The sequence below is a fragment of the Tenrec ecaudatus genome, chromosome 3 (genome assembly GCF_050624435.1).
Source record: "Tenrec ecaudatus isolate mTenEca1 chromosome 3, mTenEca1.hap1, whole genome shotgun sequence".
Lineage (NCBI taxonomy): Eukaryota > Metazoa > Chordata > Mammalia > Afrosoricida > Tenrecidae > Tenrec > Tenrec ecaudatus.
In genome coordinates, this window is record NC_134532.1 from 128161938 (window position 1) to 128188284 (window position 26347).

General features: G+C 37.2%; 1 protein-coding gene across 2 annotated transcripts in view; it reads right to left on the bottom strand.

Annotated features, from left to right (window-relative positions):
• Window positions 1-2696: 2696 nt before the first annotated feature.
• SMARCAD1 (SNF2 related chromatin remodeling ATPase with DExD box 1) overlaps window positions 2697-26347 on the bottom strand; it is a 94747-nt gene continuing 71096 nt past the window's right edge. For both annotated transcript variants that reach the window (XM_075544015.1, XM_075544014.1), the window contains exons 12-24: window positions 24556-24655; window positions 23804-23863; window positions 23624-23699; window positions 22257-22392; window positions 20744-20881; window positions 12676-12771; window positions 12468-12585; window positions 12163-12284; window positions 10734-10922; window positions 10337-10455; window positions 8897-9079; window positions 6630-6739; window positions 2697-3989 (exon numbers count right to left, since the gene is read on the bottom strand). In XM_075544015.1, the coding sequence (XP_075400130.1) occupies window positions 3928-3989; window positions 6630-6739; window positions 8897-9079; window positions 10337-10455; window positions 10734-10922; window positions 12163-12284; window positions 12468-12585; window positions 12676-12771; window positions 20744-20881; window positions 22257-22392; window positions 23624-23699; window positions 23804-23863; window positions 24556-24655 (1509 nt within the window). In that variant the 3' untranslated portion in view covers window positions 2697-3927. The remainder of the gene's footprint in view (window positions 3990-6629; window positions 6740-8896; window positions 9080-10336; window positions 10456-10733; window positions 10923-12162; window positions 12285-12467; window positions 12586-12675; window positions 12772-20743; window positions 20882-22256; window positions 22393-23623; window positions 23700-23803; window positions 23864-24555; window positions 24656-26347) is intronic.

A 26347-nucleotide genomic window follows, 5' to 3' on the forward strand; every position in this document is an offset into this window, starting at 1 on the left:
TTAGAGTGTACTATATGAGTAGTCAGAGACTGAGGACCAGGCAGACCTGCGCCCGTGGGTTCCTGAGACATCACTCTGGACAGGAGAGAAAGCCTGGGTTTTCTCCCTCGGAGCAGCCCGACCGGTAACCACTATGTCACCAGGGCTCCCGAGTTGTAATCAACTCCATGGCCATATTAAAAAGCCCTTGTGGCACTGTGGAATGAGCATTGGGCTGCTAACGGCAAAGTTTGTGGTTCAAACTCACTGGTTACTCTACAGTAAAGATGAGACTGTATTCTCACTTAAGGTTTATAGTCTTGGAGCCACTGAGTCAAAATCGACTAGATTACAGGAGGTTTGGCTTTTTACTTATTAGCTTTGCTCATTATTACTTTGGCATTTACAACCAGTAATGATAAAGTTCCTAATGCTTTGGCAACAAACAAATGCAGCTTTAAAAGGTTATGGGATGATCATGCCCATGGGTAAGCGTACAGCCATTGCTAGGCTCCCATATGACTGTAGAAAGTAAGAGCTCTCTGGATAGGCGGCTTAAATCGAAACCTTCCAAGTAACTATACATTCACACTCTTACTTCTCTATTTTAGAACACACTTTTATAGTTTTTGGTAAAAAGAACATAATCTTTCGACTCCATTCCTACAAAATACTTTGAAGCCCCCTCATATAATCATGATCAGAGCATCTCCTTTTAACAAGCATTATTGATTATGGATTATCTAAGGTCACTATGTCATTGTGGAAAGGTCCATCAGTGAACTACATGGCCTTCTTGAAAAGCAGAGCAGAGAAAATAAACTAACAGAAATGAAGTCGGTGGGTGTGGTGGCAGAGGAACATAAGGGGGAAAAATCAAAACCCAAACCCAAAGCCCAGCTGGGTATAATCTTAAGGTGCTCCTATCCCCCAATGTTTCATAAAATGGGGGGGAAATGTTAAAGTTACTAAGAATTATACATAAAAAAATCAAATTGTTTCCCAAATGCCTTTCTTGTTTGGATTTACTCTTCTTTCCAGAAGTGGTTGTTAATAAATGTAAAGTTATAAGTGGATTCCACGACAAAGCACTTTATTGCCACTCAAGGCGGTATGATGAAAAGACAATGATCTTCAGCTGCTGAAAAGCTTCAATGGTTATACTGGATTGTTTTCTCTCTTATAATACATGACCATTTCCCACTATAAATAATTATATTGACAAACTATAATTAAAATTAAAGTACCGAAAGTTGCAAATACAAGGCTTACCCAAAACTATAAAAATGAGGCCATTTACACATATAGTAATTAGTGTAAATGTTAACAGGTCAATAAGGAAATATTTCAATGACAGCATCAACATAACTTTTACAACATCTTTGCACTGAAATAAAACCATGTTCCATCCTATTTGTATCTAATTAAATGTCTGCCTTGCTTAGAGACAAATACAGACACAGAATAAGAATTGAAGCAGACATTAAATTATAGATCACATTATAGTCAGGAACAAAAACCCTGGATATATTCTGGAGTTAAAATCTAATTCCTTAACTTTTATAGACTGGTTAAATGCCTTTAGGTCACACAAATAGAAACCAAATCTACTGATGCCTCTCTTTCCCCATTATGCAGTAACTCTGCTAGAACCGACAGATCACTTGTGTACGTACCTGCTGGCATAAAGCTCCGAGTCAAGGAGAGTTACCAGAAAACATGTAAGATGTCCTTTACTTGATTGCTTCGGTTGGTCCAGATATTACTCTGACAACTAGGACCTTATTTGCACAATATTTTTTTGAGAAAGACAATTCTGAACATATAATATGATCTTCATTTGTGCTCAATTCTTAAAAATGTGACGGGAGAGCAGGCTAGCAATTATTAAGAGTGGGGGGAGGGAAAAAACAAAACAAAAACTTATGATCACAAAATTTTTATTAAGCCCAAGACATAATTAGAGCACTATAGGTAGAATCCAACTACATATCATTAGAGATAAAAATATGGACTTTTACAACAGCAAAATAAAATAGCCTATCATTGAAGATACAATAAAACAGAAAAGCGAAGAGAAACCCATTATGAAATTAAAAAGTACTATTCCCAAGCAGTTGACTACGTGATTGGGCGCTGTGGTACAGGAGGAGGTAGAGTAACACGTGCAGAGGCCTTCCAGCCCTATTGCACTGAAACAGAGTCCACAGACACCCACTCCCCACTACCGACAAGATCAGGTTTCAAAGACTAGCTGACTAGGAGAAAACTAGTTTACTTTGAAAATGGAAGGTGCCTACATCATTAAATAACTGCCAAATCACATCATTACATAAAACGCCCAGGTCACTGGGAATCATGGCCTGGCTAAATGGACACTTTACTGTACCTATCACAGACAGTAGTATTACTCTTACCTAGCACCTCGGCATGTGCTACTGCCACATATGTCGTTAATGCACAAGATAGTCCAATTTTTTACTATTGCTGGAAGCGCAAGATGTCAGAGGAGACCCTCAAACAGCGAGGAACTGGCGTGCTCGCGACATCTTTAAGACTGAGTAAGTCTGTTGAGTGGGTGGGCTCTCAGAAGCTAAAGTAGCTCAAGAGTCACTTTAAGACTTTCTCTCGCTTTCTCTCGCCAGAGGGCTCTGATAACCAGCATCTTAGCAACAAGGAGTGCCTTGAAAGGTATGATCTCCAATAACGAACAAACCTTTGATTTATAAATAGTTTATTTATAATGATATTTACATAATAAAAACAAAACATGAAACTCACAAGTTATACAAAGAAGCTGATATAATAAAAACAGCAATTAGACTGACGGGCAAAATGTAAAGAAAGACTTAGTAAGGAGTTAAGTATCAGACAAGTTTACTTCTAAATTTCACTGTGTCACCCACACGGAATTGGAATTGAACAATGGCTCTCTCTTCAGGAGATTCTGTACTGGAAATTGCTGAATTGTATTTCGATAAGGGTTTAAAGTTAATGACCTATTTCCATGCAGTACCTAATGCTGCCTCAATATGGAGCCTCATTCAGTCTGCTTTGAAATGAAATAGCTTTAGTTTATCTGCTCTGCCAAGCTAGAAAGTGTCACCAACATCTTTGGTGCACGGCGATGTGGCAAGGATAAACTGTTATTTAGAGAGACCTGGTGCAGAAGTGACTGGGCAATAGCTTTAAGAGAAGCAAAGGCCAGGAAAGGGAAATGAATGAAAACATGCACACGGATAAAGTAGGCAGACTAATGAGCAGAAGGAGTTAATCCATGGAGCAAGAGAGGGGCTCTTTAGTTACTACTCACTGGAAAACAACTTAGTGCCTAGCCAAGCAAATCTGTTGTCAGAGAAGTACTTGAGAGGACCTGGGGGTGTTGGTATATGGACTGCCACCTTTAAGTTCAGGTTGAGTTCTTGTTGACAGTGGTGAACATCTGCTTCAAATAGCAATCAAACTTAAAACTATACAATCTACCATGGCCGCAATATTTAAACTAACAATCAAAAAGAACCTCAAGGGGGACGAGCAAAATCAAGACGTAAGCATTGTCAAATAAGGCACATGTAAAAATCTACACACATTATCCAGTGAAAGACAATATATATATATTTGGAGGTAGAAATAATTACAAAAATACTGACATTTCTAAAGCATTAGCATATTTGTTACAAACAATCACCAACTAATCCCCATTCAGAAAACTGCTTTGTAAAATGATTATTCAACATCTTAAGGACTATATATTCGTGGCTTTTGGAAATCTCACGTGTGAGCATCTGAAGAATTCAGTTAGTGGCAAAAAAGTTGTCCATTCTATGAGAAATGCAATATGGAAACTATAAAAAGTTATAAATGTTCATAAACCCCATGGTCATCAGAATGAAAATGTCCTTGAGTGCACCAAGTTGATACTTCCTTATCGAGGATGAATTCACAATTTCACAGGCCCATTGACGTTTTTAATAGTGTGGCTATATCTGCTGGCATACTTCCTTCATCACCTGCAGGGAAAAAAGCAGCATTACAAGTTAAATAAAGAGATCTTATTTTGTGAAATCTATTTTCTCCATCCAGAGTCTATCGCTGGTGAGTTCCTATTTCTCTTTCCAGCTCTGAGATGCGCCACTGTCACTTCTTACAAACCTTTGCCAGCGCCAACCGACCGTGGAGTTACTGCCTCGGTGGTCTTCTTAATACTGCCAAGTTCCACAATCTATCGTCGACTTGATGGCAATAAGTTTAGAGTCTGGAGTTGGGGGCACAATGATTAGTGCTGGGGTGTTCACCAAAAGGTTGGCAGGTTCGAGCCTATCTAGCAGCTCTGTGGGAGAAGACACAGTGATCTGCTTCCATATGATGAACGCCTAGAGCCCCAGGGAGCAGGTCCGGTCTGTTACGTAGCTTTGCTCAAAGTTGAAAGCAACTCCACAAGAGCTAGCAAGAACAACCAGGATTTTAAAGCTAATTGCCTGGTACCCTACCTGAAATAAACTGTTACTTTAACAGATACTTTAAGGGTCAATACTGAGTAAATTATTTATATTAGCATGTTTACCTGCCTAACCATTTACATGTATTATGATTAAAAGTGACTGACTGAACACACATGAACACTGCTGCTCTTGTAAGAGGAAGGTAAATGCAAGGGGGTAAAAAAGGAAGAAAGGGTTGCATATGAGACAGCTGAAAAAAATATGAAGAGAAAACCAACAGATAAAAGTTCTCAACAAATTTGGAAGATAAAACGCAGATTTAAGAATGAAGATGAAGAATAGAAAAAGAAAACTTAATTACATACAGATGGATAAAACAAAACAATTCGTACTTCAAATGCTCCCTTGCTCTGGAATTCATAGAAATCCCAGTGATTCTGAAAGGTTCCTCCAGAATTTGCAGCAGAGAAAACTCTAGTCTTGGAACTAGCAGAGTGAAGACATATGAAAACAGAAGCCGCAACTGTCACCTCTAGTCCCTCAGCCCTACCCCACCCCCACCCAGTTCTGAGAATTCCGTCAGCTTGGACCTCATCTCACCCCCCCTCCAACATGAGTTGAGAGATTCTCTCTCTGGGGAGATGAAGTGAGCCTATGAGAAAAGATTTACAGTTTAAACATCTAGATGCTGGACAGACAGCTAAGTACCTAATTAAAGAATGATTGTGTGTCTATGTAGAAACTTATTGTTAGGACGAACGTGCAAGCTATAGACTGAGATGTTTGCCAGCACTCCCAAAAGGGAATTTTACCTAGGTATTTCACTGCTCACCTAAATTTTAAAAGCTTTCCTAACCAAATAATCAGGTAAAAATGTTGGCTAAGGGAAATCTTGTTACGTGTTATTGCTGGTTAACCTGAAATTGACAAATGCCCATATATACACAAAGTCGTGTTAATTACTATTAGCTGCTTCTTTTTCAGTCAGATTTCCTCCCCAAGCTCACACTCAACGTGCTGCCATCAAGTAGAGGCTGGCTCGCCACGGCCTCCAGGGACTGCCTCGGTGGGCTTCCAAGACTAACTCTCAGCGAAGGAAGGACCAAGACACGGAAAAGATGCAATAAAAGCCTCTCAAATAAAAATAAACCTTTATGGATATGTACAACTTTGGAAAAGTCATACTGCTTCCAATTAAACATTAAATAACAACAACAAAACAAGATGTAGAACAGTGCATGCTTACTCATTAAAAAGGGAAAGAAAATCTATGCTAATTTACTTTAGTATACGTAACTAACTGGTCATACATGCTATACAAATTATAATACCAACTACTTAATGGGGACTATATTACAGAGTATAAAGTTTGCTTTTCCTGTACGTCTTTTTAGTGCTAAGTGAGTTTTCAAAGTTATAGCCAAAAATTGTTAATTTATAAAACCATTAAAATTATTTTCAAAAGGGTGGCATGGGAGTGAAAGTTTTGCTTATTGGCTCCAACTATTTCAATCTGAAGATTTTAAATTATTAACTCTTAACCAAATGCATTTTATTAAACTCTAAGAGCCCTGGTTGCATACTGGTTAGATGTTGGGCTGTGAGCCGCAAGGTCAGCAACTCAAAACCCCAAGTAGCTCCTTAGGGGACAGACAGGGCTAGAGTGAAATTAACGGGCAGCTCTACTGGGTCCTATAGGATCACGATGAGTCGGCATCAACTCGATTATAGTGACCTTGGTTTTAGAGTGTAATATTTTTTAATCAAAATGAAATTAGTGTAAATGATAGCACTTTTCGTAAGTTAATATTTTGCCATATATTTGTTTTTAAAATGGATTTTATACAAATTTATGTGGCTACTATAAATCATAAACTATGGATCCGAACTTAAATTTTGCTTCTAGGACATTTTGGGATCTGAAACATGGTAGTAAGACACAATGGAGAATTTTAAAAATCAAAATGTTTATAACAATCCTGGCAAATGGACCTTCATTACCATCTTACTCACCTCACTACCATCAAGCCAATTCAACCAGTGCAGGTAAAGCTGCCCTGGTGGTAGCACATCTGAAGGGAGCACACTGAGCCCGTGCAAGCTAGGATAAGTAGTAACCATCATTATTACCCATTTACCACAACTCATTTCTTGCCTTTCCGTATGCTGCTCCTTATGTTTTGAAAATTCTGCTTACGAACAGCTTACCTTCATCTACTGTGGTCATATCTTGTTCTAGCTTTAATTTTTGTTGGTTAATTTTCAACATAGATTCTTCAATTGTTCCTTGGCTTATTAATTTTATAACTAGTACTTCCCTAAAAGAGAGGGGAAAAAAAGTTTACCAATTGCTTAAAATAAAGGTATTTGGATGCATGTAAATAATATGATTTATATCTGAAGAGTTCAATAGAATGATCTGAAAATTGCATAAATACAAGGGGGCTTCAAAAACTTCATGGAAATATTTACTGTCATTTAATTCCATTTTTCCATGAAATCTTTGAAGCCCCACTATTTGTCCTAAAAAATCAAATTATCCCTTTCATCAATTTCCTGAGCACTACAATTATGAATGTCTCTCTCTATGGACACAAGAGAAGAAGGATTGGTGCTTCCGTTTTACTAGTAGAAGTACTGGAAGGTTCATCTGGAGCAACAGAGGGAAGGAATTAGGAACAGAATGAAACGGAAGGTGTACGGACTCCCTGGACGCCTTTGCCAGGAGACTAAACACTGGTGAGTTTTGATCAGATATTCTGTAGAAGCATCCTGCTGCAAAGGGCGAGAACATAGAAATCAGTTTCCAATGCTCAAGGAATCCAGTATTTCTGGATCGGAGGCCGAGTCCCCCTGAGACGACTGCCCTGACAAAATCTCTTGAACCTAAACCCTTAACCAAAGAAACCCCATGAAGGCCTTCATTAAAACCAAAATTGTTCTCTCAATGAGTCAAGAATGCTTGCCTTGAGCACCACGCTCTTTCAAGAACTAGGGGGCTAAGAGAAGTCATGGTGGCGTCATGGATTGTGGGTTGAGATGCTAATGGCAAGGTCAGGTGTTTGAAACCACCAGCAGCCACTCTGCAGAAAACTTTCTGGCCCTGTGAAGATTTACAGTCTTGGAAACTGCGAGGGTCACTATGAGCTGGAGTCAAATCGGTGACAATGAGTTTGGGTGTTCAGAGTTTATAGGGGATCAAACAGAGAATGGTAATTTGAAATATTTATGTTAATGGAAGAGGAACAGTTTGGAAAATGGTAAGAATAGTTTCACATTTGAATGTAATCAACGTCACCAATAAATTGTTGAATTCATCAATGTTTTGCTGTATCATACTTTCAACAACGAAGTAAAATACATTTTAAATTACAACAGAATGGGTGCGTATGCAAATGTGGTGAAGTGGATGGTGCCTAGCATTTGGGGTCTTAAAGGTTGAAGCTGCCATCTAGGAGGGAAGCAAATAAGCCCACATGGCAGAAGCACACCAACTTGTGTGATTATAAGGTGTCAACGGGCTCAGGTATCGAAAAATCCAAAACAAACAATTATATCTTAGATATCTCCCCAAAGAAGGGTTACGAGGAATGGACAATTCAACTAGGTGCAGTTTAGTACTGATGAACACACATTGTTCCTCTGGTTCCTGAATGCTTCCCACCTCCCTCCCCCATGACTCAGTTCTACCTTACAAATTCGGCTAGATGTAGTACGCACATTGGGACAGAGAAGAGCTATCAACACATGGAATTCAGGACAGATAAAAACCTCAAGAATAGTAGTGGGAGTAGTGGTATCGTGAGAGTAGGGGGATGGAGGGGTGTGTGTGGAGAACCCATCACGAGGTTGGATCTGTAGCCCACCTCCCAGGGAAATGATTAACAGAAATGTGGGTGGAGGGAGACAATGGGCAGTATAAAACACGAAATAACAACAATAATATATAACTGATCAAGGATTCCTGAGGGGGGGGGTGCGGAAGAAGGGGAAAAAAGAACTGATACTATGGGCTCAAGTAGAAAGAAAATGTTTTGGAAATATTGATGGCAACATATGTATGAGTGTGCTTAATACAACTGAATGATGGATTGTCATAAGATTTCTAAGAGTCTGCCAAAAAACTAATTAAAAAAACAAAACAAATAAATACAAGAGACAGTATGAACATTAGCAAGTCTGCCTGGTCCTTAAAGGCTCTAAAAAGCAAGTCTTTCCAATTACTTGTTTTTCCAAATGGGTGGATAATTGATAATACTTCGGTATTTGGAGTGTGCTTTAGAACCACTGGGCAGAAGAGATAAGGGAAGTTATCTTAATTACTAGAAAGTCAACAGGTGACAGAGTGGAGCTCATGTTCCACACTGCTAGTGCATAACAGTGGCCAGGCTTTGCTGAAAGCATAAAATCAAAGATGGTTATCAACAGACCCCTTGGCATTTGAATAAAAATAAATGTCAACTCAAGATACTTACTTAGTCTGGCCTACTCTGTGGCATCTATCTTCCGCTTGCTTGTCATTGTAAGGATTACAATCAATATCATGAAGTATAACAACATTTGCTGAAGTCAGATTTATTCCTAGTCCACCAGCTTTTGTTGATAGTAGAAATACAAAGATATCCATATCAGTGTTAAACTCATCAATTAGATGAATCCTGCAAGAGTAATAGATTAAAATTATATATCAAAGCTACCAAAACATTTTTTATAGCAACTGGTCTTAATTAAATTTTTTTAAAACTTTGGCTGTAAATAGCATATTAAATTTCATTTAATCAACCTGGAAACCAAAATTTGATGAAGAATTTGCTGTTAGGATTATCATGATGATAGTTCTAAGCTTTATTCAGTGCTGATGCAGCAAGAGAATAAAATTATACCCACTATTGTAAGCAGCTGTCCCATAATTTGAATAACACAAGCTGGCACTTAATTCTAGATTACTTCCCCCTGTTGTCAGTGTGGCCAGCTTGTCTCCAGTTAAAACACCAAGTGACAGAGCCAAACTGCTTAGGTGGAGATTATTAGCGATACACGGTGCTTTACAAGAGCACTTGCCATACTAGCATTCCTGCTCTAGGTACAAAGTAAAATCTGTGTACACGTGGGCCTGCATAGTTCATGTCTGTGTTGTTCAAGGGTTCAACTGTCTTAACTGTGTCAATTGTAGAATACAAGAGTTTATTTAAGATTTTAGTAATTTTGGAATGTGGCACTGTTCAATGTAATTATTATTCATACCATATGGAAAACTTGGAAAAAATTAATTCATTTCTGCAGCTACATTTCAACTTCCTTTCTCTACTACCTTTCTACTCTTATTTTAACTAATTCAATTATTCCTATTTCATTAATTTTTTAAAAGGACTGTCATTCGTTTAATACGTCTGGCTTATTCAAGTTCTGCACATGGTTTTACAATCTTTGTACTTGGTAAGTCAAGAACCACAAGATTAAATTTTATCAGTGTGTTCTCTTTCAGCATTATTGTAATGCAACAAACAAATTGGATAAAAATAAACCAAAAATTTAATGCAATTTAATCATACTAGAGAAAGTACGTTTAAAGATAATCTTTGTCTCTAACTTACATGACCATGAAAATATGTTAAGCCCAAGATTTTAAAGTCATCTTGGTTTAAAGATAAAAGTCTCTTCAGATTATAAACAATTTTTAAAAGGAGAAATCTTTAAAAATGTATTACTAATTCTAATAAGTTTCATAACATTGACAGAAAAATTAGAAATGTGCCTCAACTTAAATTTAAGGATTTGAATTAGTAACCAAATATATGAAAATAATTAAAATTAGAAACATGACCTATTAATGTAACGGACACATAACAATGATCTTTTATTACTTGGGGTAGGTTAGGAAGAACATTTCTGAAACTCAAGTGAAGCATACCAACCTTTCAGAGATCTGCGTCTTGCCGTCTAATCTGAGATACCTGTGCTGGTGGTGTTTTAGGAGAACCTCTAAGATATCCAGCATCATGGTGAACTGGCTAAATAATACAACTCTATTACCCTGTGGAAATATACACATAAACAAGAAACAGAAAATTAAAAGTATTCTACCACTCAAGATCTAAATAGGTGTAAAGCAGATTTTTTATCCATATCATGCTAATAACTTGACATTAAATTATTACAAAATTCAATTAATAAATCACTTCTTTCATAAAAAGCAGGGAAGATAAATGACTCATGACACTTATATATAAAAACCTTTGATTCTTAAACTAAATTCATAAAGAGATTAATTATTTAGTAAAATACAAAGAGAATACCAATCTGCTTTAATACCTTCTGCTTCAATTCAGACAAGATGCATCCTAAAACTCGGAATTTTCCAGAATCTAAAATCAAATCCATGTCTAGCTGAAAGTTATTAATGTGTCGGTACTGTTTACAAAGTACATGTAGCTCAAAGTCTGTCATAACTTCCATATCTTCAAAGATCAGGTCAGGGTTAGCCTCACAATGTGTAGGTTCCTAAAAATAAATATATAAAATTACTTAAAAAAAAAAAGTCAAGCTACAATGAGCTCAATTAAATTCAAAAAAGCTACATCAGAGAATATTTTAGTGTAAAAATTTTAGCCAAGGAAATAAACTACTTACTTTTCTTCTCTAAAAAACATAATAAATCCATATCTTTTGAGGTAACATACAGAAAAATTTCTAGCTAAAATACTACTACACCTAGAAACTGGATTAAAATAGAATCCGGGGAGAAGGGTGGGTTATAAGCTAAACAGCAGTGGTATCAAGTGGTAACTGTGTAAACTAGATGAAGAGAGCATGGGCAGAGGCACACATTTTACAATTCTCTCTACTATTATATGTTTGAAAATTTCATGAATACATAAAATATTTTTTATAGTTATTTGACCTCAATGATCAGGATAAATAAGGAGAATGAGATAAGCGGTAATGTCTAAAACTATAAAAACAAAATATAATAAAGAACATTAGTGATGCAAAAAAGGGACAATTGGCCATTTTTCAATTGCTTCATGACATTGCACATTTTTTCCTTACCATCGTCAAAGAATTTATACTAGAAGATATAAAACCACAGGAAACTAGGGAAACATTACTTTAGTAACAAAATGTAAACAACGATGGTTATCAAAGAGATAACCACCTGGCTCCAAACTGGAGAGACAGAGAGTCACCATTTGAGCCAAGCACTGTGACGGGAGAATCACATATGCAAAAAGCATCAGGGGGATAGATGCAAGGCAAAAACTTGGACTGAAAAATCAGGAGAAAATTTAACAGATGTGTGATAAGACAGAGAGGGAAGAATGGTGGAGAACATATAGATGTTTAACACTTGTATAATGCACTTCATTTTTGCCCTAAAAACCACTGCACCAGGTTGATTCAAATGCACAGCAACCCCATAGAGCTGCAGACGACGTTTTAAGGCGTTTTAAGCGTCTGGGAAGTAGACAGCTTCAATCTTCTCCATTGGTGCTGCTGATGGGTTCAAATTGCCGACTTTCTGATTCATACCCCACTGTGTAACCTGCTGCCTATTTATGACTCAGAACGGGGAGCATCAATAATGTGCTTTCTGGAAGCCTATGTCAAGTACTAGCAAAGTTCTTCTGTAAACGGTCATATACGAAACATTTTAGGGTTGGTTGACACTATAGTCATTCTTAAAACTATTCCAGTCAGATATTGTAGGAGGAAAAACAGTTACAGACTACAAAATCCCTACCTTTAGCATAAGCTGAGACATTTCCTTGAGTTTTTCTGTTGTGAAATACTGGCGGTGCAACAAAGGATGATTGGCCATTTTCCTCAGCTGCATCATGACATTGCACATTTCTGTATTTTTTTCTGTGAGTCAAAGAAGAAACATTTAAAAAATAACCAAGCCATTGTTTTCTACAGTATATCCAAATTAAAATGTTTTAAATATAACAAATTCCAATTATTTTTCAAAGAAGCAAACTTCACTGTCTTCTAACCAAATACAGACAGGGCTTTTTTCCACACGAAATTCTAGAAATCATATCATACCTAGATTGTTGATAGATTTCTTCAATCTGTTGAAAAGACCTAGATAGAGCTGTTCCTGCTTCTCTGACATTGCACACAATTCAATTTGATCTTTTTTGGGAGGTAGCTGCTTCAGAACCTGAGAAAAGAAAACCATTTTAGATTATAATTCTAAAAAGTAAGAGAAAAACAACAAAAGATTACAACCAAAACCGCAAATAAGATTTACCTCTTCTTTAACTCTTCTGAGAATAAATGGCTTTATGATTTGTTTTGCGTGTGCTATTCTCTCCTTTTCATATATACTTTGCTCATCTGCTGATTTCTAAGAAAAAATAAAGCATGCTTTATACAAATTATTCAGTTAAGTTACGTTAACAGTAGTATGTGAGATGCAAATGCCCTAACTAGAATTTACATCCCACAGAAACAATTCATTCTCAATGGAATTTCATTTAAATTTTAGGTATTTTTTTTAGTGAAAATAAACACTAAAACACTGACCAATTCAGCAACTTTTACATGTGAAACTCAGTAGGATGGGTTAACAGTTTTTATCTGGTGTAACCATTATCTTCATCATTTTCCAGGTTATTGCTCTGCTAATAACAGCACCCCCGCCCCCATCACTAACAATCTTTGTTTTCTATATATTTGCTAACCGCAGAGAAGCAAGATCTAACAGCATTTGTCCTTCTATAACTGATTTCATTCAAAATGCTTTTAATTTAATATTCCTCATGTTGAAACCTGATTGTGGACTTCATTGTGCTTTATGGCTGAATAATATTCTATTGTGCATAGATAGCACCTTTTGTTCCTCCATTCATCTGGTGACAGACATTTTAGTTTTGTCCCCCGTTTGATGGTTGTGAAAAGTGCTACAATGAAAGTTTCTGCTTCCTTTTCAGCATGCATCTAGGTTTGGGATTACTGCATCATCCAGTAGTCTTAAAGTTAATTCCCTGAGGAACCACCAAACTGTTTGCTATAATGATTACACTATTTTACATTATTACCAGTAGAGGATGAAGGTTCTAATGTCTTCACATCCTCAGCCAAAAGGTTTCCCACTTTCTTGACCACTGTCATTCTAAATGGGGGGGAAGTGTTATCTCACTGCTGTTTCATTTGCATTTCCTTAATTCCTAATGACACAGAGCATTGTTACAGAGGATTGTTGGCCATTTAAATATCTCTTTTGGTAATATGTCTGTGAAGACCATTTCCTATGTTTTGACTGAGTATTTACCTTTTTGTTAAGTTGCAGATATTTACTTCTTTTTTTAAAAATATAAATTGAGAGTAAGTCAAGATTCCAGTACATACACTGTCTGGATTTATTTTAATTAAAACATATTAAACATATGTCTGTGATAAGTGGGAACCTACAGACAGGTGATCTCTGTAACATATTTGTCAGTCTCGTTGGTGTGCCAAGATTAACAGAGACTTTCCATGGGATGTGTTTACACTCACTTTGGCGGCACATAGCAAAGGGACCTTCTTGGACAAATAAATTCAAAGTAAAAAGGTCAGCTCAGAAAATATTTGGGAATCAGAAAGTAGTCCTTTATTTTGGGACCCCAAGGGGGAATCCTGGAAGATTTTCTTGAAAGGCATGACAATCACAAGAACTTTACAGAAAACCGAACACTACATTTCCAAGAAAAGATCCAGGTAAGTTGTGGCAAAATTTTTTACTTTCACCCCAATGCACTTACTCATTCTTTGAGGGGAGGCAGAGAATTTCACTGAGAAACTTTCTCATCCAGCCTATAACCCTAATATTGCCCCTTCAGAGATTTGTTGTTGGTGCCCCAAATCAATGAACATTGAAAGTGAAATTACCGTGAGCCCTGTGCGGCTGATGCAATCTAAAGGAAAGAAAGCATCCTCAGGGAAAGGTTAGCGATAGATGAAGACCCTGCCTGCTGAAAGGCATATAAACGGAGGGAGGGAATGCTGACAAACAAGGTTCACGTTGTGATACATTTGTTTCAGAATGGGCTCTATGTGTTGAGCAATACCTTTTGACTTACACTCATATTTTTCATAATTGCCCCTTATCAGATTTTATTTCCCAAATAATTTCTCTCAATCTGTAGCTTGTGCCTTCCTTTGATGGTAAATTTCTTTGATGAACAAAAGTTTTTATTGTCTTATTATAATTTATTTCTTGAAGCTCTATCTGCATTTTGATGTTTCATGACATTTTACTGTTATCCATTGATGTAATGTACTAGGTGGCGCTCAGGAGTCACTAACTACAGAGTCTAATGGTTCGTAAAGATACGTAAAAACCTCTATGTACATGTACGGTAGAAATCTTTTATTTGTTTGTGGAATATAAACCCAAAGAAGGCAAGTGTTGGTGATATAAACAATATGGAGACAGTCCTTACTCAGAAACTGATAATTCCAGACAATTAGAAAATTGAATTTTACTTTAACTCTAAAGGAGTTTTCTAAATATTATGAACTAAAATTAGAAAAGGCAGTTAATGAAGTTTGCTGAGCCTTGTCAAAAGCTGTTTATCTAATGGGAAGGAAACCACTAGTGAAACAGAAAAGGGCCAATAATTTGCAGAAGAGAATCTGGAAATTCTTGCAAAAAACATGCTTTAGGAGTGAGTCAAGAATATACGCTACTGTTTTGAGCAGATTTGGGAATTCCTAAAAATTACACTATAACTTTTTTTGAAAGCAATTAAAAGGGGAAGGGGAGACAAACTTTACTTCCAAAGAGTGGTTTTTTTTCATGTAATTTTCAGAAATGGCTTTTTTATTAATGGACTTAAAAAATCATTTTATTGGTGGCTCAAACCGGTCTTATCCTAATACATACATATATCCATTGTGTCAAGCACATGTGTACATTTGTTGCCATCATCATTTTCAAAATGTCCTCTTCTACTTGAGCCCTTGGTATCAGCTCAATTTTTCTCCTCCCACCCCCACCCTCCTTACCTCACAAATTCTTGATAATTTATAAATTATTATTTTTTTCATGTCTTACACTGACTGATTGGATGCTTACTTTGAACCACAATACATAGTTTAGATTTTTTTCTGGATATTATCACTATTCAGATATGTCAAGATACTGAAAAGTAAAACGTTTTAACAGTAATTATGGAAGTCATCAATTATTTTTCCAAATGATATTCTCTCCAAAGGGGTGCATAAACAAATGTGGTAAAGAAAGTAGATGATGCCCGGCTATTAAAAGATATAGGGCCGGAACACAATGCCACTGAAAAAGGGGACCAGACAAGGATGCCCCTACAGCATAAGGCAAAGAAGAGACATCAAAGGTATTCGTCTGAGGAAGGAAGAGGTGAAATTATCGTTATTTGCAGATGATATGATTTAATATATGGAAAGTCCCACAAGGGGAGTATTGGAAGCAATAGGGGAGTTTGGCAGAGTGATAGGATACAAGATCAACAAAAAGAAGTCCATCGGACTGTTATACATATCAGATAAGACCACAGAAGAAAAGATCAAAAAGGTGGTGCCCTTCACAATAGTCAACTACAAATTGAAATATCTAGGGATATACCTGACTGAAAAACAAAAGATCTACACAGGGAAAACTATAGAACACTATTACAAGAAACCAAGAGCAATCTCAACAAATGGAAGAATATCCCATGCTCGTGGATTGGAAGACTCAATATAGTTAAGATGTCAGTTCTGCCAAAAGCACTATTTAAGTTTAATGCCATCCCGATACAATTACCCTCATCTTTCTTCAAAGAAATGGAAAAACTGATTACCAACTTCATATGGAGAGGGAAGAAGCCCAGAATTAGCAGAGAACTCCTCAAGAAGAAGGACACCGTGGGAGGGCTTGCTTTACCTAACTTTGGCACATACTATATAGTCACGATTCTCAAAACTGCATGGTATTGGTACAATGACAGATACTCAGACCAATGGAAAAGAAATGAAAACCCAGAAATAAAGTCATCAGCATACAGTCAGCTGATCTTTGATAAGGGCCCCAAAAATATCAAATGTTAAGCAGATGCCCTATTTAACAAGTGGTGCTGGAAAAAATGGATATTTACCTGCAGAAAAATGAAGTAAGACCCTTATCTTACTCCATGCACTAGAGCAAACTCAAGGTGGATCACAGACCTTGAAGTTAAACCCCAAATTATTAGGGCCATCAATGAGGGAATTGGGACCAACTTGAGAACTTTGGCAATACACAGGAAATACACAGGCTATCAGAAATAGGGAAGGACACAAACACAGAGGAGGCACAAATTGACAAATGGGATATACTGAAGATAAAACACTTGTGTACAACGAAAGAAGTCACCAAGAGAATAATAAGAGAGTCCACAGACTGGGAAAACATCTTTAGCAATGACACATCAGACAAAGGCCTTATTACTAAAATCTACAATACTCTACTCTAGCTTCCAAAAAGAAGAAAACTAATAGCCCACTTGAGAGGTGGGCAAATGACTTGAACAGAAGTTTCACAGGGGCAGAAATCCGAATGGCCAACAAACATATGAGAAAATGTTCCCGATCTTTAGCCATAAGAGAAATGCAAATTAAAACAACAATGAGGTACCACCTGACACCCTTAAAGGCAGCCCAATTAAAAAAATCAGAAAGCAACAAGTGTTGGAGGGGCTGTGGGGAGACAGGAACTCTCATCCACTGCTGGTGGGACTGTAAGTATGTACAGCCACTATGGAAATCGATCTGGCGATACCTAAAACAGATGGAAATTGAGTTACCATATGACCCAGCAATCCCCCAACTGGGCATATACCCAGAGGAGGCAAGAAACAAACCAAGACCAGACATCTGTGCTCCAATGTTCATTGCGGCACAGTTCATAATTGCAAGGAGCTGGAAGCAACCCAAATTTCCATCAACTGATGACTGGATTAAAAAACAATGGAGTACAATGGAGTACTACGCAACACTAAAAAGCAGTGATGAACGTATGAAGCACATAGAGGCATGGGAAGAACTGGAGGAAATCATGCTAAGCGAAGTAAGTCAGGCACAAAAGGACAAGTACAACATGAGCCCGCTGAGGTAAGTATTAAAAAAAATGCAAAAGGGGCATAGAGGAAAAAGCTACTGTATACTGTATATCGATCAAGATAGATGGAGAAGTAAGAGTCTTCCCAGACAAGGAAAAACTCAAAGAATACGTTAGAAGAAACAGCCCTACAAAAGATCCTTGCCGACCCAGTATGGGCAGAAGAACACTCAACAAGCATAAGTAAGAGAACGCCACATAGAACAACCTCACCCAGAGGGCAACAAAGAGAAAACAGACCCCAAGATAGCATTGGCTTAAGGACGGAAAGAAGTCAAGAATCACACACACACACACACACACACACACACACACACACACACACACAACACACACTAATGAGAAAGGAAAGTAGGAAAGCTCCCTACAAAATAGGTATAAGATGACATCACAGTGTCCACAGAGGGAGCTAACCCTGAATTTATCAATGGCCGGAACTTAGGTTTTAAAACACTGAGACTAGCAGACTGGCTTAGAAAATACAACCCATCAATCTGATGCCTACCAGAGACACATCTCAAGGCTACAGACAAAAGTAGCCTGAGATTCAAAGGCCTATATAGAAAAGGTTATCAAGGGATTACCAACTAAAAATATCCTGGACCAGATGGCTTCACTGGAGAATTCTACCAAGCATTTAGGGAAGAACTAACACCAATCCTACACAAACTCTTCCAGAACATAGAAAAATGTGGCAAACTCCTGAACTCTTTCTATGAAGCTAGTATAACTCTGATACCAAAACCGGGCAAGGATCTCACAAGAATCGACAACTACGGACCAATATCCCTAATGAACATTGATGCAAAAATCCTTTACAAAATCCTAGCCAACAGAATACAAAAGTATATAAAACAAGCGGGGTCATCATGACCAAGTGGGATTCATACCAGGGATGCAGGGATGGTTCAACTTACGAAAGATCATTAGTGTTATTCATCACATTGACTGACAAACTCTAAGAACCACATGATAAGATCGATAAATGCAGAAAAAGCTTTCGACAAAATCCAACACCAATTCCTGTTTAAGACACTTGAGAAGATAGGAATGGAAGAAAAGTTCCTCAAGAAAATACAAGCTATATATGAAAAACCAACAGCCAACGTGGTAGTCAATGGAGGAATGGTCCCACTGAAAAAGGGGACCAGACAAGGATGCCCCTTGTCCCCACTCCTATTTAATATTGTGCTGGAGGTTTTAGCTAACAGCATAAGGCAAAGAAGAGACATCAAAGGTATTCATCTGGGGAAGGAAGAGGAGAACTCTCGTTATTTGCAGATGACATGATTTTATTACATGGAAAATCCCAAAAGTTCCACAAGGGGAGTACTGGAAGCAATAGGGGAGTTTGGCAGAGTGACAGGATACAAGATCAACTAACAGAAGTCCATCAGACTGTTATACACATCGGATAAGACCACAGAAGAGATAAAAAAAGGTGGTACCCTTCACCATAGCCAAATACAAATTGAAATATCTAGGGCTATACCTAAAAAATAAAAAAAAAAAGATCTGTACGGGGAAAACTACAAGGCAAAATATAACAAAATAATTTATAAATTATCAAGGGCTCATGAGGGAGGGGGAGGGCAAAAGAAAAAGAGGAGTTGATGCCAAGGGATTAAGTGGAGAGCAAATGCTTTGAGAATGATGAGGGTAATGAATATACAGATGTGCTTTACACAATTGATGTATGTATAAGTTGTCATAAGAGTTCTATGAAGCGCTAATAAGATATTTTTTAAAAATAAGAAAGTCTAGGGTGTTAAAGGTTTGTAATTAAACAAGAGGCCATGCAGCAGTGAGGTCACAGCCCACATGGAAAAAGCACACCAGGTGGTGACATCATGAGGTATCAATAGGTCTGGGTAACAGGCATCAGATGATTCATAACAAACAACAGCAAACAAACAAACACACTGTTGAGAACTAGGGGTGTTTGAGCAGAGACCCAAAGCCCATCTGTAAGACAACGGAACATTCCCCTAAGGGGGGGTTGCAGGGAAAGGATGAGTCAACCAGGGTGCAGTAGAGCACCGATGGATCACACATTATTCCTCTGTTCCTTGAGCAATTCTCATTCCCCAATATCATGACCCCAGTGCTGCTTCCCACTCTGGATTGGACTGGACCATGTACATAGTATAAGAGCTAATGCTCACAACACATGAAATTCAGGAAGAGGAATGGGAATAGCGATATTAAAAGGAGGAGGTGAAGAAGGGGGAAACATCACAATGAGTAGAACATAACCACACACACCAGCCTCCAGGTAGAAGAACAAGAGAAACCAAGAGGGAAGTGAGACAGTGGTCAGTGTGAGATATGAAAATAATGTTAATTTGGGAGAAAACGAGCCAGTCAGGGTGCAGTATAGCATGATGAAACATACAACTTTCGTCTAGTTCTTTAATGCTTCTTCCCCGCCCACTATCATAATTCCAATTCTACCTTACAAATCCCGTTAGACCAGAGGATGTACACTGGTACAGACAGGAGCTGGAAACACAGGGAATCCAGGACAGATAAATCCCTCAAGACCAATATGTAGGTCACAAGGATGTACACATAACGCCAACCCTGAAGGACAGACAACAGAAAAGTGGGTGAAGGGAGACATGGGACAGTGTAAGACATGACAAAATAATAATAGTAATTTATAAATTATCAAGGGTGAGGGAGAGAAGGTGGGGGAGGGAGGGAAAAATGAGGGGTTGATACCAAGGGCTCAAGTAGAAAGCAAATGTTTTGAGACTGATGATGGCAACAAATGTACAAATGTGCTTGACACAATGAATTGTGTTAAGAGTTGTATAAGCCCCCAATCAAATGATTTAAAAATAAAAGAAAAAATATTAATTTATAATCTATCAAGGGTTAACTCCGGATTTTGGCAAGGGGGGTCGTGGGAGAGGGGATACTGAAACCAAGGGCGCAATAGAAAATGTCTACATAAGGTTAGTAATGTGTACAAATTATGTCTAATACAACTGATATATGGATTTTAATATGTGTTATAAGAGTTCCCAATAAAATGACTTTTGATTTTAAAAAGACTATATTATGTCCAACTTTCCAACTCATTCAAGTATATAAAAATATTAATTAATTAAACTGACTTTATATAAGAATATGTACTCCATAAAAAATAAGACCAATACAGTAATGCTCCAGATAAAGTCAAAGTACATTTTGAAGAAAATGTATGTTTGCTTACTGTCTTAGAAGAAAACATTCTTCGTATTTCACTGGTGCTGCTACTGAACATGTGTGGCATAACGAAATTCAACAGAGACATGAGTTCTAAAAGATTATTCTGTACAGGTGTGCCTGTGAGCAGCAAACGGTTGTTTGCCTGTAAATGAAGGTAAAATTTAGATTAGCTTAAAAAAGAAAGAAAAAGTCACTTTCTTGTCTACACTCCCCACAAAAATATATTACTAATTTACTTTTTAGTGATAAAAGGTTAGTAGTAAGTTTCAACTAGCATCTATGATTTACTATACTTTAGGTACAATATGCAAAGCTATTGATTTCATTTTACAAGTAGTTAACTTGTATTTCAGTATCACTTTTATATGTAACCAAAGAATAGCATACATTTATTAACTTTTTCATATGAACTAGGGATTGACAAACAATGGTTCAGGAGGTAAGAAAGGATTGACATTTTACAACAGTTGTTAAAATGTGTGTATGCATATCGACAAGGGGGTACCCCAAAAAATCCCAAATTTGCGTGGGGTGGAGCTTTTGTAGTATGCATCTTTCCCACTGTGCGAGAGCATCAAACAACTCCCTCTGCGTTAGTGTACCCAGTGGCATTGCCTGGGAAGGTTCTATCTAGCCACTGTGAATTTTTTCGTAAAAAAATTTCACTGAAACCTCATTTTTTAGAACCGGGTGCCGCCATGAAATTCTCTTTACTACTTGAGAAAATGCAGCAGAAACTGCTGTGATGTTGAACCTAGCTTACAAAGAAGGCACTATGGGATAAACTCAAGTGCACGAGTGGTTTTCTCGTTTCAAAAAAGTTAAATGTCAATTGACAAACTTCATTCTGGATGTCTGTCAAGTTCCTGAGTGGAGGAAAATGTGCACAAGTAGTATATTTGGAATTTCTTCCACCAGATCAGACTTGTTAATCAAGGCATCCATTTAGAGGTTCTGAAAAGATTGCATAACAATGTGCAGCAAAAAAATGCCTGGATTTGTGGCAGTCGGGGAACTGGTTTTGCCATTACACAGCCATCTCAGTGTGTCAGTTTTTGGCAAAAAACCATCATGCCTCTCTTGCCCCATGCATCTTACTCACCTGACCTCGCTCTATGAGACTTCTTTTTGTTTCCTTGAATGAAAGGACAGTAATTTGGAGATGTAGAAGAGTGAAGAAAAAAATAAGGGAGGTGCTGTCAGCCATCTAAACAGATCAGTTTGAAAAATGTTTCCAAGAATGGCATCGCAGACCTGACAAATGTATTCAGTGTAATGGAGAGTACTTTGATGGTGATATGGTTGTTTTATAAAAAAAAAAAAATTAAATACATAGTGGGGTGGTGAGGAGGGGATTTGGTTTTTATGGGGTGCCCCCTCATATGATTGAGTCAGTATGACCTACAAAATGGTAAATATATGTTTATGGGCTCTTTACAGAAAAAGTTTGCTAAGCTCTGATATAGAATCATATAAATAGTTGATAATTCAGACAGAAATTGAAAACATGCTCTTACATTAATTGTCATAAGGTGCTGGTAGCGGATTGAGCCCATGTTTTTCAGCATATGGCCCTCATCAAAAATTGCATAATTGAGTTTCAGCCGTCGAAAGAGACTACGGTCATCGGAACTGCTGATTGCACAGTTATACCTATCGCCAAAGAAAAAACAAAATCTCTATAAACTTACTCTTCTAAGTGCTGAGTATAGTAAGACAATGGTTTCTTTTCACAATCAATTTTGTTTATTAATTTCTACTAGCCAGTATCTAAAGAGTGGTACTAGACACAGTAGGTTCTCATGTAATTACTAATATACATGTAAGCAAGTAAAGAACCAGTAATTTGAAACTAATATAAAATCTAAAGATTCACTTCTATCTGCTCAAGACAAGGACAACTTCATATCCAATCTGCTCTCACACAGCTGAAGGAGCCTTGAGGGCACTGTGGATTCAGTTCAGGGCTGCTACCTCTAAGGTGGACAGTTCATACACACTAGCTTTGCCACAGGGCAAAGAGAAGGCTGCCTGCTCCCATGCAGATGGAGTCTCAGAAACCCTACATAGGGTGGCTACAAATTAGAATTGACATGATGCCTGCCAACGGGTTTGGTTTTATCACACAAGTTTGCTTCATGAACCATTGTATTTTAAGACACTGCGGGTAAAAAGACAAAGAGTTAAGAAATAGTTGTTTGTCACATTATACAACTTCATCAAATTAGAGCAGACAGAGCATTATGTTCTCTGCCAGATATTTATACAAAATTATAAAGTTACCTTATTCAATGTTGTATTTTTTCAGCCTTCTGCCCTAACTCAAATTTTTCTTCGGGAGAATACAATTTAATATATTTCTAATAAGTACTTTCAGGTTATAAATATGATAAAGTCATTTTGGTGGGGGTATCTTATAGTTTACTTTTACTGAGAACACATTAAAAGTGTGCTTTCAATCAAGTGGACAGGACCAATGACAATGAACTGAGACACTAGCAAACCTTTTATCTAGGCTGTACAGTGAACTGAAAATATGCTATAGCCTCAAACGCAATGTCATTGAGTACATTCTGAGTCATAGCTACCACATAGGACAGCCTGAACTGCTCCTTTGAGTTTCTGAGGCTGTAAATCGTCACTAGAGTAGAAAACCTTATCTTTCTTCCTCAGAGCAGCTAGCTAGTAGGTTCAAACTGCTCATCTGGAAGTTAGCATGCTAATTCATAACCCATCACACCACCACGGCTTCTCCATGTAATTCATTCCATTCCATGTGCTGTCCATGTCATGGTAACAACTTTCTTAATATTACTATTATATACACTTGTTAAATTTGGAGGCAACACAAATTTTATTTTCCATTAAAATAATTAATACTTACGTGGTCACAATTACATTATATTCTTCATATCGACTATGAATATTGTATCTAATTTGTTTACGTTCTTCTTGAGAGCCTAGAATTTGAATATAGACATAACAGTTGCATTTACTATATTGTGCCGTATTTTAGGATTTTAAAGACACTTCCATGATTAAAAGCAATTAGGCATATTCTTACCATAGTAACAAAGCACATTTAAAGTGGGGCACCATAGATTAACTTCCCTTAACCAGTTATCTATGAAACAAGAGATATATTATTTGCATGTGTTACAATAGCATATGTGTGGATTGACATAAATAAGCTCTCTTAGAAAAATTTTTTTCTAGGACAAAATCGCATAGGATGATTTTTATCATAGGCCCTGCTGATAATCCATTTATTACTTATGAATAAAATAACTTCTAAGGTTCTATCAAAAGGAACAGCAGAGAATCAACCTTTGTATCTAACCTATTTATTAATTCAAAACAATGTTTTTTCCTTTTAGATTCATAGGTACACTCTTACTCTACCTTCCAAATTCAATCAATTAAGGATGAAAGAAAAAGCAAAGCAGAGATTAATTACATATTTTCTGACTCAATAGTGCTTATTAATTTTAAAAGTTCCTTTCTCTTAGATAGCTATTTAGCAATCACTTTAAGGTATTATGAATATAAAATATACATTCTTATTACTCTTGATCTATAATAATGGAACAGTAAATCATGATTTGATTTCTTTTAAAAATTGACAATACAATAAAATATACATATATACTCATATACAAAGTGTGTTGTGTGTGTGTGTGTGTGTCGGGGGGGGGGGGATATAGTATCAAGATACCATAGAAACTAATGTCCAGCTCCACAGTTATATTTAAGAAACTACACACACAGTATTTTTCTTCTATAGAGTCAAACGTGGTTTACTCTGGCAGTACAAACCTATAGTTGATGCTGGAACCACGATCAAATGTGGACCTTTGTTACCCTCCTGATAGAGGTATGCCAGGAATGCAATAGCTTGAATAGTTTTTCCTAGACCCTAAAATAAAGAGTTTGAAAGACAATATATGAAAATAAACAAGAAACGAAGGAATATTGGAAATGCAAAGGAAAAAGAACAATGTCTGTATTTTATTCCACATAGTACCAAACTGTAAGATAATTTCTATTTTATTTTTAATTATAGATAAAAAGAATCTTAACTTAGTTACTAATATGTTGCACACATTAATAACGTAGACCTTTCTGTATTATATGACAAGGATATAATTTTGGTTATTGTTTATAATTAGTATATATTTAGTAAAAACTAAACTCACTGCCAATGAGTCAATTCTGACTCACAGCAACCCTACAGGATGAAGTAGAACTGCTCCTGTAGCTCTCAGAAACTGCAACTCGTTACAGGAGTAGAAAACTTCAACTGTTTCCCTCATTGCTGCTGGTGGTTTTGAACTGCTGACTTAGTGGCTCAACAGGTAGCCCCATTGAAGAAAATGTTCCTGTGACGTTTGTTGTTAGATGCCCTCCCCCATGTGGAACAGAACGAAATAGGCCAGTTGAAGTCATCCTCACAACTACTGCTGTTCTGGAGGCTAGAGTTGTATTCACCCTGTGAATTTCTCTCATGCAAGGTTCCTCTTTGCTGCTCATCTTGAGCTTTACCAAGCATGAACATATGTCCTTCTCCATGAACTGGACCTACTGGATAACATACCCAAGTACAAGCATTCTTGGCTATCCTCCCAATTAAAAATTGTACATTCTTTTGGCAGTGATACATTTAATATTCTTTGCCAACACCATAATTCATCATCAGAAAGTCTTGTCAAAAAACTCATTTTATTTAGATCCACAATCAGTGCCCATGGAGACAGCTGTCAGGAATTAAATGCCAAGTCCAGCTAAAGGATTTCTGGTTTATGTTCAAGTGTAATCTACACTGAAGGATGTAGCCTTTGATTTTCATCAGTATGGGCTTCAAGCCCTCTTCACTTTTCGTGGTAGCAAGGTCAGGTCATTTGTAAATTCCGGGTTATTAGCGTCTTCCTCTAATTCTGAAACCACGTTCTTCTTCAAATAGTCCAGTACTTGGATTATTTGCTCAACATACAGATTTGAGTAAATATGGAGAAGGGATACAATACTGACGCACACTTTCCTGATTTTAAAACATGCAGTATCTCCTTGTTTGGGTTGAACAACTGTCTCAGTCTATGTACAGGTTCCTCGTAAGCACAATTAAGTGTTCTAGAATTCAAATTATTTGCAATGTTTGTCCATAATTTGCTGCGCTCCACAAAGGTGAATGCCAAGGAACATGTCTGCTTGTGTGTTGTTGATCATGCAAAGGCATTCAACTTTGTGGAGCACAAGATCCAGCTGACACCAGCAATGATGTCATTGCTGAGTAGATTGCCTTTTTTTCCACATCCTTTTCTGAATTTGGCTTAAATTTCTAGTAGTTCTCTACTGATGTAGTGCTGCAACCTTTACTTCTGTGCCCCGCCCTCTATCTCTAGCATAATTTTACTTGCATGGGATATAAAAGATATTGCCTGACTGTTGTCAAACTCAACTGAGTCGCTTTTATTTGAAACAGGACAACTATGATTGTCTTCCAATCTGTTGGCAGGTCGCTGTCTTCCAAAGTGCTTGGACTACACAAGTGGACGTCTCCAGCATTGCATGTTTGCCAAAATATAGCAAATGGGATTTTGTCAATGGCTGC